We start from the raw sequence: 12,383 nt of genomic DNA, 5'->3' as shown, positions 1-12,383 counted from the left end.
GCTGGAGCAGAAATGAACAGTGGGGATGGACTGGGGGCAGGAGGTAGGGAGAATAAGCATACATGTACCTCAGGTAGGGCCTTAGAAGCCACTATAAGGACATCGGATTTTACTTAAAATATTAAGCCACTGAATGGGTTTTTAAATTTATTTTGCTATTACTTTTTTGTTGAGGTACAATTCACAGAACATAAACCTCACCATTTTAACCATTTTAAAGTATACAATGTACCAGTGGACGGTTTTGACCAAAGCAGCTTTTGAACACAATCACAATGACTGCTATGTTGAGAAGAGACTGGGAGAACAAGAGAACAGGGAGAAGAGTTAGCAGGTTTTACGGTAATTAAAGTGAGATGGATGCTGTAGCGGTGGAGCTAATGAGAAGTTGTCAAAATTTGCATATACTCTAAAGGAGAAGCTGACAGGATTTGCATGCAGGGTGTAAGTGAAAAGAGGAATCAAGGATAACTCAAAAGTATTCTGCCTAAGCAACTTAAGAATGGACCTCCCATTTACTGAGATGGGAAAGACTACAGGAAAAAAGACTGGGGTAAGAGGAATCAGAGGTTTGGTTTTGGACATGTTAAGTTTCAGATGCCCACCAGACATCTAGCTGGAGATGTAGCTGGGAAACAGGAGTCTAGAATTCAAGAGAGAGTCCTGGGCTGGAGATACAAATATAGAGGTCATCATCATATTAGGGGTTATTTAACACAACTAATAAGTAAGTACCAGCACAGAAACAACTTCTTCCAAAGGTCTGTTGCCATTTAAATTAACATGTGATTTGTGGCCCATGACAGACTACTATTTTCTTCCTCTAATTTAAATCCTTTATTTAGATGAAATAGATCTGTACAAAAGGAATCATAGCCTACAAGTCTAGGAGTAAAAAACAAAACAACAACAAACAATGCAAAAAAACTAATGTTCTGTGGCTGCCCCTGAATACAGAACTGGAGCTTCTTTTATCACTGATACATTACCCAAGCAGGGCAACATGAATGACAGGGAAGGTAACAGGAAGGACTCAATGGACGGCAATCTTTTAACTCCTTTTCTCCCTTTGGACAGCAATCTTTAACTTCTTTTCTCCCTTCTGATAAAGAATAGAATACTCACTGAAGACGTTCTCATGTAAAGTCCTTAACAATGGAGAAACAGATCTGTTACTAGACAATGATGAAAATAAAGTACATTTAACCTAGAGTACAGTAAGATGTTATTAATCTGACATCAAAGGAAAATGACAGGTTCCACTGAGCAAAATTTCTAGATAATTGGGGTTTATCTATGTGCCTAATATCTTTCCTTTTGAACCATTACTGATTATTTTTCCCCTCTACTTTAACATCTTCTTGAGCCAGGCTCACCCTTATTAACATCTTTAACCTAAGAGGTCATAATGAGGTCATAACCTCTAGGCTATTATGTTATTGTGCCATTGTTCCTACATAAAATAGCTCCATCCTGCTGTGTAGTTATTCTGTCAATGTCTCCTTTCTCTACTATTACTCTTTTTTACCTATACATAAAAGCATACCAACAGTGTTTTACTTTCTAGTCCTTAGTTGTAGTTGCCATAAATCTGGCCTTCACAAAACATATAATAAACTCATATGGTACTTAGTACCTACAAGCTCCGTGGGAAATTTGAACAATTAAAAAATAAAAAAGAATCTTCTTGGTCATGTAAGGACAATGTCCTTAACCTTACGAGATGCATACTTAAGATTTTAAGGGTATCAACTTACTTTAGGGGTTCAGAACAAAAAAAGAGAATACATATTAAGAGCGATAAAGCAAACGTGGTGAAAGATAACCACTAATAAACTTAGGTTAAAGGTATATAAATGTTAACTGGACTATATATACTTCCAACTTTTCAGAAAGTACATACATTTTTAAGATAAAAAGTTAGGAAAAATTAAACAGTATATCAAGCAAATGCCTATGTGTAAAATTGGTAGAAGAATAATTGGACTGGACCTATAAGATGGAGAAAACATATAATTAATTTTCAAAAAAAAAAAACTAAAAAAGTAAAGCAACACAAAAAACAAAAAAAAAATCACCTACAATACAAGAATGGCAGAAAAATGGCCAGCAGGTTCTAAGTATAAAAAACAACTCGGTCTCCTTGCCACTGGAGATCTTAAGGTGCTCTCTCCCTTTCCACAATTTGAGAACAGTATTTTATTTCCTGTGACTGTTTTCAAAGTCACCAGGATAATGGTATTTACTAAAGGTAATCCAACTTTAAAAAATGTTTTTTTCTTTTTCCGTATCACAAAAGTTTTGTAATAGATACTTTTGTAAAAGATATAACCTATATCTCACCATCAAGAGATTTAGTATCTGTCCTCAAGCTTTTAAAAAATGAATACATGTATAGGGGGCTTCCCTGGTGGCGCAGTGGTTGAGAGTCTGCCTGCCGATGCAGGGGACTCGGGTTCGTGCCCCAGTCCGGGAAGATCCCACATGCCGCGGAGCGGCTAGGCCCGTGAGCCATGGCCGCTGAGCCTGCGCGTCCGGAGCCTGTGCTCCGAAACGGGAGAGGCCACAACAGTGAGAGGCCCGCGTACCACACACACACACACACACACACACACACACACACACACAAAAAGAATACATGTATAAATTTATCTGTGACAAAACTGAAATGGTATTATGCATAAAATGTTCTCTAAGATGCTTCTCCCGTCTTAACTGTAAACTTTCTAATGTGAAAAAAAAACGAAGAAAAACAAAAAACCTTTCAAAGAACCTGACTGACGAAACGTCAAATGGCTCAAATACTATAAGTACAAAGAGCCTAAATTATGCTCTGATGGCAAAATGACCCAATCTTCGTACAAAGGCAGAATCTAACAACCTCATTATACTTTAAGAATCATACCTGGAATATAGTAAGTATACCATAAATTCTAACCATTATGATTATTTCCCATATTCCATGGGTAGGCAGCATCTTACTTCTCAGGAATGCTTGCAAACAAAAGCTTCCTTCCTCGGGCTTCCCTGGTGGCGCAGTGGTTGAGAGTCTGCCTGCCGATGCAGGGGACACAGGAAGATCCCACATGCCGCGGAGCGGCTGGGCCCGTGAGCCATGGCCGCTGAGCCTGCGCGTCCGGAGCCTGTGCTCCGCAACAGGAGAGGCCACAGCAGTGAGAGGCTCGCGTACCACAAAAAAAAAAAAAAAAAAATAGGGCAAAAAAACGCAGAATGAAAATTTCATTAACATCGGGGGGAAAAACAGTATATCTTACTGATGGTGGATAACACCTTTTTGTGGGAGAGCAATATTATGTAAGAAATAAATTTGTTTTCCTATTAATATCAAAGAAAGTTGACAGTACAGTCTTAAGGATGGGGGAAAGAAATCTGCAAAAATCTTTTGACATTACATATCTCCCTATTTACAGAAAAACTCAATTACAATAAATGAGAGGATGTGTAAGAATAAGCTAAGGCTGGCACACTTCCATTCGTCAGAAAAATTACTTGTAATCAAGTTGTTTTCTACAGACTTTTCACTTGTGTAATTTTAAAATTAGGAACCAAGAGCATTTTTCCACAACTTTAAAGTGTATTTCCTTCCTAAGGAACTTGAGTCATCAACTGTGTCTGAGGCATCACACTGGGTTGACCAATGCTTCTTATATTTGATATGTATTCACTCTGATCTTGAAGCACTAAATACCATTAACAAAGCTGTTCTCTTGTATGACAAAGGTAGACTTCCAGGAACTATAGTGTCCTATATTTCAGCAATATACTTAAGTGCCTTTACTGCAGTCTTGGAAAAGTTACTTCTAAATTGTGACTTCAAAGTTAAGCCACAGTATCTATTTCTTCACTAGAAACCAGTCAAATCATTTTCTACAAATATCTACACCTAAGAGTTACAAATGAAAGCTCAAAATAGGAGAGTATGTCTACAATTATAAGCATATTCCAACATACCCACTTTTTCAGATATGCTCGTCTCTAAGAATTAAAAATAGTAAAGTTAGCTGGCTCAAAGTGAAATTATAAACTATAAATTTTAAACTAAATCTATCACAAAGGACATAAAATATCGATAGTGAAAACCTACCAATTGTATTAAACTTCAACTACTTATGAAATACAACTTAAAAATCCAAAAGTGGAATAGGTACATAATTTAGATTTCTATGCTGATTTGAAATGCCTTTACACCATTTCAAGTAAATGCAAACGTAAGTACAGAGAAGGGACTTTGACTTTCAGCCCACCACACATACACACACACACACACAAAATGGCTCCAGCCACCACTGCAATGTTGATATATATTTACCCCACACTTTGCATTTTATCCTAAACCTACTCTCAGCACCCCACCCTTCTCCCATATTGTACCCCAAACCATCTGCCTCCACCTCCTTCCAGGAAATCTGATGTGTAAATAAAACAATTCTGCCAAAGGTGCTACCAATGACAATAAGGGGAGGGAGGAATGGAGTTATGAAAAAGACATGAAAGTTTTTGAGTACTTATGAGTTAAAATTTTGAAGAAAATAAATTGTGAAAAGTTGAAGTTGAATAGAACTAATTCTGAAGAGAGATTTGCAGAGTAAGCTACTGGTTAAGTGCCTCAAAGTATCTTTCCACAGAAACTAAAATCCTGCTAATCCATGGCTCTTCTGGGTTAACAAGAAACTGGTTTGCTTTGGTTTTTAGATAATCCTCATGGGCTATCAGTCATTCAATCACTATTATAAATTAAGAGAATCAGATTTTCTTCCCAAATGCAAACTCAAAGATGAAGAATGGGCAATGCTGGAAAAAAAATTTTTTCCTAACTGTAGTGCACAGAACACTGGAGGAGGAAGGCTTCAACAGGATAAGAATATGGGGAGTTTATGTGACTTGAATAATCAAGACAGTAAGCTATCAGAAATAACAAAAACAATAAAAAAGATGAAGAGGACAAAGACAGCAAATTCCTGCTAGAGCAGAGTTTCTCAGCCTCAGCCCTAGAGACATCTTGGCCCGATAATTCTTTGCTGTGTGGGGGCTGCCCTATGCATTGTAAAAGATGTTTCACAGCGTCTCTGGCTTCTACCCACTAGATGCTAGTAAGCATCCCTCAAGTTGTGACAACCAAAACTATCTCCAGACTACTTATAAATATTTCAGTGTCTGCTTGTGTATACATTTTAACTACACATTAATTTTTTAAAAGCTACAAAACCACATAAATACTATGATGTAAATTCATAATAACAGGCATTTTAAAAGACTGAATGATTAATATTAAAAAGTGATAGAACTGTGATCGAGAAGGAATTATGGATTTCTCAAATTCTAGTTGCTAATGTTTGATAATGATGTTCTAGTATTTCAACTTTTAAAAATACATTTATTTATCTATATTTTGTAACTAATAGATTCCAAATGAAATTAGGCCTGGAAACAACATATTTTTAACAATATTTGCACAGCACTTTATAATCTCTTCAGCATTTTACAAACTTATCCCACTTAATTCTTAGGAAAAAAGAAGCAAATTAATATTCTGCCCAATTCATAAGTATAGGATTCTATCCATATCCTTTTGAAAATTAAATCCAAAGTTCAAAGTTGTTCAAAAAATATGTGTACATATATATCCCTTGCAATCATTAATGCAAACAAAAATAAACGAAAGGAAATTCTGCTCCACAAATCATATATGTACATTTGCCTCAAACGCAGAAGTCACATTCTTTTCCCCAATTTGTGTCTGAAATAGGAATTTCACAATTCATATATAATCAACAGTATCAAGCATATTCTTTTCTCACTGTTGTGGCCTCTCCCGTTGCGGAGCCAGGCTCCAGACGCGCAGGCTCAGCGGCCATGGCTCACGGGACCAGCCACTCTGCGGCATGTGGGATCTTCCCGGACCGGGGCACGAACCCGCGTCCCCTGCATCGGCAGGCGGACTCTCAACCATTGCGCCACCAGGGAAGCCCTCAAGCATATTCTTGAACTGAAGAGCCTAATTCCAACTGAAGGACAGTAAATATATACTTGTAAGGTAAAAATATACTCGTTAATGTACCTTTAACTTCTCCCCTCCACCTCAAATTCACCAAACTCCTATCTCCCAACTGTCAGGAACAGTGCTTCCCAAGTGACTAACCACAGATTATTGAAGGACTGTGCAAAGTTTTAACCAATGCCCAACAAAAGTATTAGTTTGCAAGTAGGATAAAATTCAACTCTGACACACATCCCAACCTATAACCTTCAATCTAGATTCAAGATCTTAGACACTTTCAACTTCAAAGGCTGAGGTCCTCAAAGCTTTATAAAACTACACTCTCTCCAATGCAACAGCCTCTAAGATCCAAACTCAACACAGAGTAAGCCCTCAATAAATTGTGATACCTTCACATTAAACATTTGCCAAGTTTTACTAGTTTTTCTTCCATATGATTTCTTGTTGTACCCGTATTTGTTTCTACAATCACTACCCTAACCCAGGACTCAATCACCCAGTTCATCAAGCAGCTAATTTATTCCTTATTGTATCACATATCCCAACTGCTCAGCCAACCAAAATTCCACAATACTCTTCTTCATAGTTATCATGGCCTATTATATGAATAATGAGAGTCCCAGTCATTATGGCCCAGTTAGCATTTCTCCTTATTTCCTGCCATGGACTCTCCATTCCAGGCAAGTAAGCCTACATGCATCTTACTACACTATAAGCCATTCTCTTCTATCTCAAAAAGCTCTCCCCAACTGGCTGATGTCCCTCCAGCTTAATAAATCCTCATTTCACTGCAGCTACAATACATAATTGGAATTCTATTTTTATATCTTGGCATTTCTGTCTACTCTGACAAACTCAATGTTTTTTCTTCTCTTCTCACTCGAGACTGTGCCGTCATGACTCCTACGAGCCATAGACATACAATAAACACTGGTGACTAAACAGCAATGTTCTAACTGTACATGTTCTCACATTGTTTAATTGGAATTGTAGTAGCTTCAGAATGAATTCACCCAACATCAAAGAGAGTCTACACCCCCTGAGAACTATTCTCAGTACTGCTATTTCCTGCAACCTAGCTAGGACAGGACTGTTCCCACCCCAGTAGTCCTAAGGCAAAGCCTTCACACTGCTACACAGCAGTGTTACTGCCCTCATAGGAATCTAACTGGCAGGATTATTCCAGTTTTTCCATTTATCCTTAGTATTGCCCCCTTTTCCAAGTACAAAAATTGACAGCTAAAGCAAGTTTAGCCCAAAACTGTAAGCTGTTCTTATACTAAACCTCCATCATTTAAGATTAAATTCAGCCCATTTAAAAGGGACACAGGGGTTTCCCTGGTGGCACAGTGGTTAAGAATTCGCCTGCCAATACAGGGGACACGGGTTTGAGCCCTGGTCCGGGAAGAACCCACATGCTACGGAGCAACTAAGCCCGTGCACCACAACTACTGAGCCTGTGTGCCACAACTACTGAGCCTGTGTGCCACAACTACTGAAGCCAGCGCACCTAGAGCCCATGCTCCCCAACAAGAGAAGCCATCTCAATGAGAAGTCTGCACACCACAACGAAGAATAGCCCCCGCCGTCTGCAACTAGAGAAAGCCCGTGTGCAGCAACAAAGACCCAACGCAGGCAATAATTAATTAATTAATTATTTTAAAAAAGGTATGAGGGGGCAATGGGTAAAATGCCTAGGCTTTGAGGTCAAACTGGCTTGGGTCTGAATATCTAATTCACCACTTAGCAGGTGGATGATGCCAGAAAAATTATTTCTTCAAGCCTGTTTCTTCAAATGTAAAATATCACCACTCCCTCATACATGTTGAAAAGCGAAACTTCTAACAATATCAGATACACAGCAGACATCACAGAAATGTCCCTTTACTCTCCCTGCTCCATCCTACAAGTCCGTAAGATAATTTTTAAAATATTAGATAATAAACACCCTTGAAGATCTTAAACAAGTTATAAAACGGAGATCAGAAAAGACAGAGGTGCTTGCCGTGCCCAGTTCTCTCAAACCCTGCTACTCAGAGAGGTCCTGTACACACACAGAAAAGATACTGCTAATGTAGGGGATGGCTTGAAATGGGCCTTCTCAAGATGATACAGCTAACTGGATTATCAATCTCAGGTTGAAAAGATGAAGAGTCAGAGCTCCTTAAAGATAAAAGACAGGACTTCCCTGGTGGCGCAGTGGTTAAGAATCCGCCTACCAATGTAGAGGACATGGGTTCGAGCCCTATTCCAGGAAGATCCCACATGCTGTGGAGCAACTAAGCCCGTGTACCACAAATACTGAGCCTGCGCTCTAGAGCCCACTAGCCACAACTACTGAGCCCACGTGCTGCAACGACTGAAGCCCGTGCGCCTAGAGCCCGTGCTCAGCAACAAGAGAAGCCACCGCAAGGAGAAGCCTGCGCACCGCAATGAAGAGCAGCCCCCGCTCGCCACAACTAGAGAAAGCCCACACGCAGCAACGAAGACCCAACGCAGTCAAAAATAAATAAATTTATTTTAAAAAAGATGAAGACAAGAAGTCTGTCCCCTTTATTAATTTCATCATAGGCCCTTACTCGCTGGTAAAAGTGAAATAGTTTAAGCTTAAACTTTGATACTTTTAATACTTTTGGCCAAACTTCCAGAAAACTTATTTCTTTATAATGCATGCTACAAAGCGAAGCATTTACACCAGATTTTTTTAATATAAAAAACATGTCGGAATTCCCTGTAAGTCCAGTGGTTAAGACTCCGCACTCTCACTGCCAAGGGCCCCAGTTGGATCCCTGGTCATCGGGGAACTTAGATCCCCACGAGCCGTGCCTCCATCAAAAAAAAAAAAAAAAAAAGTGTCATATTCTAAAGTTCATTTAAAGTATGATTTCATTAAACCAAAACATGGGATTGAATTTACTGCTACAGCTAAAATCCCTGTGGACCTCTCAAACACACCAATTAATTTTTTTAAAAGAGGAGAAAGAAAAAACATCAACTCACCAACATATTTGTGTTAAAACGTATAATTCACACATACATAAAAATTCTTTGGGCTATACTTAATCAGAAGTTCTAATAAATTTATAATGTGGTTGCATAAAATAAAGTAATTTATGTATATATTTGAGTCATGTCTAAATAGACATTAAACTCTAGAAAATTTATGGTATCTTCCTACAAATACAGCATAGGCTGGGACATGTGCAAGAAATGGACAACTTTAGGAAAGTTTAGTTTTATGATTCTAAACACATTCTCTTTTCCAGCTTCCCACCAACACACTAAGAGCAAGAAAAAACTAATGCAAAACAGTGACTGACAAATCGGATAGGGGAAAGCGACTAAAAAGGATAATTAAGTACCTAAAAATGATTTATACTTTAAAGTTAAATCCATATTTCCACTACAGCTTCTTCTAATCTACACATATTCAGTCTCTCATAAGAGAATCTGAATGTATTCTATCATCCTCATAAAAACTTCTTACAAACTTGACCATAAAAGCTCAGATTTGTAATTAAAATATTATATATTACAATTAAATTACAAATATCTCCATATACCCAAAAGCTACAATCTTGATGCTAATTTTAAAATAAAAGATTTCTTAGTGTCTTTTTGAAAAAGTTCTGCTTAAAACAAACATCAAAAAGTAAGTAGCCTTTTAACCAATGTTTAATGTGAAATGGTACTTTATAAATGACTCCAGAGTTCTGAATTTAGAAAATGTTCGTTTAAAAAGGGCCTTAGCCCACAAAGATTATGCTGTCAATTTATACTTTTTCTTCGACCATCAGAATACACCAGTTTCTATTCTTACTGTTTCACTCTTGAAAATCAAAGGACATTTTATAGACTACTCATCAGGAGTTTAAACTGCTTCACGTGGACGCCTTACTTTTTACTACCTCATAGAAACCGGTGTCTAACAAAAAGTGAAAACAGAAATTTCTTGTAAGTCACATTTAGAACTTAAATACAAATGTAAAAACAAAGGCCCTTATAGAGGGTATCCAGCACAGATATTTCAAACTAAACATCTACTAGAAGCTCCTAATCTGTTTCGTTAGAAAATGAACACTACAAACTACAATAGAAGTCTACCTACAAAGTATCATCCTCAGACGAAGTAGAAGACAGGACAAAAATATGCTTGGCTCTGCAGTCAAAGTTACAAAGAAAAGAACGAAAACAATCCACTAAATGAAATATTCAGATATTTTCTAAATTATCAAATTTGTCTATATTAATCCAAAGCACTCCGGAAAAACTTCCAATCCAATTCTCTTAAACATATTTTAAGGTCTTTAAGTATACTATGGAGGAAGTCAAAAAGTTAACCTAAAATAAAGCACTTTACACAACAACAAAATGATGCAGTTGGTCCTGGGATACACTGGAAATGAAAATCGTCTTCAAAACTGGAGTAATCAAGAAATTATACGCTTTTAGCACACTTAACGCCAACGTGGGGGGTGGAGGGTTGCCACTGTTTTGACAATCCACTAATTACACTGTATGTCTACTCCACCTGAGAGTTTAAGAAAACTCTTCAAGTTGGGTCACCGAGGGACCGTCCCTCTAAAAGACGCAATCCAGCCTACAGATCAGTGAACATCCCGAAAACGGCTTATCTTTCTCCCCACCAAAACCTTTCCCCTGGGCAACAAAATGTTTGCACTGAACATAAACACACCCTCCCGCTATCTCTCTCCGAACACCCGGACAGAGGCGGGGCACTCTGGAGAGCGGTAGGCGCCCGGCTCAGACGAGAAGGAGACCACTGTTACCCCTCCACGGGCGGCCCCTCTGCAGAACCGGGTCGGTCTGGATCGCCGCGCCCGGTAAAGAACAATACAATCGCAACTTCCTACGAGCCTGCGCGGCGGTTCTCCGCGACTAAGCGGACTCCGGAATTCGCCACCAGGCAGGAGCTGGGGGCGGAAGGGTGAGGAGGGTGAGCGCGGGACCAGGATGGCAAAGACCGGCGGCCCCGCGGCAGTTGCCCGCCCCGGCGCCCGTCGAGCAGGCTGGAGGGATGGTGCTGCCAGCCTGAGCACCACCGGCTCTCGCCTGGCGACCCGGATCTCGACTTTGCTTCTCAGGCAGGCGACCCCAGGCTCCCCTGCTGCTGGGGCGGCAGGGGGCGGGAAAGGCCTCGCCGAAGGCTCGGAGCCTCCTCGGCCCGCCACGGAAGGGAACGCGGTCACGGCGCGGGGGACAATAGGGAGCGGGGAGCGCTGCGCGCCCGAGTGGCGCCGCCGGCCGGCCGGGCTGACTGACGCGCCAGCCACACGGAGCGACTGGGCTCCGCTCGGCCCGGCCGCCGCTGCCGCTGCGCGGTCTGCCGTGCTCACCGCGCCCCCGGCTCTCGGGGTCGTGCCTCACCTCCCAGTCCCGCTGCCCAGGAGAGGAGCAGAATTAACACTCTCAGAAACACCATCTTCCGCTGCCGCTGCCACCGCCTCCTCCTCACGGGTTAACAGCAGCACATCGATCCGGAGGGAGAAGCTGAAGAGGCTTGGTCCGGAGCCTCCACGGGGAGCCGGGACCTCCCCCGGCAGGAGAAACGGCGAAGCACCTCCCTCTCGCCCCACTTCAGGGGCCGGCAAAGCTCCCAGCACCTCCAAAACAGGGACCTCCCTCCCCCTCGTTCGTTTCCTTCCTCCCTTCCCCGCTTTCCTTCCCTCGCTCCTTCCCTCTTCTCTACCTCCCTCCCCTCGAGCCCGGTACCTCCGCCTCCTTCCTTGCCACGTGACCGGCGAGCGCCCAACCAGCAGGCGGAGCCGCACCCGTTCCTCCCGCCCCTCCCCTCCCCCAGGTGCCCCAGGGGCGCGCGCATGCGCGCTGCGGCTGGTTCCCGGGCTCCTAGGCCAGCAGCTGCTTCCTGTCCGCAGGCGGAGAGCGGGGATTGGGCTTGGGAGGCGGGGTTTCCTGGGGTTCCGCCCCCGGACCGGAGCGCAAATCTGCGGACCGCGTAGGGCTGATTCTTAGAGCTGCTGAGAATTGTCTATTGGGTTAAAATGGGAGAGTCAAGGGGCAGCTGTCCACTTCTTAACTTCACAGGGAATGGAGATTTTGGTTACTTCTTTTTTTGCCTCTCAGAGTGCACGACGTCTACTAAGTAAACAAAAGCAAAGTCCCCCACCAAAAAAGCCAAGTGCGAACAAGCGGTAATTACAAAGGAGACAGCCGCCAACAATCAGAACCTAAATGTAAAGACCTTCCAGCAGCAGAAACACAGCCTGTCTTATCTTTCTGATCGCTTTACAAATTTGTGGCACAGATCAGGCCTTAGCCATACTGAAAGCACGCCGCCTCAACCACAGGGTACGGAATCTCTAGCCTGAAAAATGTCCTATTT

At 41.5% G+C, this 12,383-nt stretch overlaps 1 protein-coding gene across 3 annotated transcripts in view; it reads right to left on the bottom strand.

Moving 5' to 3' along the window:
* The window catches only part of ADAM10 (ADAM metallopeptidase domain 10), a 118,887-nt gene extending 107,154 nt beyond the window's left edge, over window positions 1-11,733 (bottom strand). For all 3 annotated transcript variants that reach the window (XM_032622746.1, XM_032622747.1, XM_032622748.1), the window contains exon 1: window positions 11,408-11,733. In XM_032622746.1, the coding sequence (XP_032478637.1) occupies window positions 11,408-11,462 (55 nt within the window). In that variant the 5' untranslated portion in view covers window positions 11,463-11,733. The remainder of the gene's footprint in view (window positions 1-11,407) is intronic.
* Window positions 11,734-12,383: the final 650 nt, after the last annotated feature.

This window comes from Phocoena sinus, chromosome 2, assembly GCF_008692025.1.
Source record: "Phocoena sinus isolate mPhoSin1 chromosome 2, mPhoSin1.pri, whole genome shotgun sequence".
In the NCBI taxonomy this organism is placed as follows: domain Eukaryota; kingdom Metazoa; phylum Chordata; class Mammalia; order Artiodactyla; family Phocoenidae; genus Phocoena; species Phocoena sinus.
This window is presented reverse-complemented; position numbering and strand designations above follow the sequence as displayed.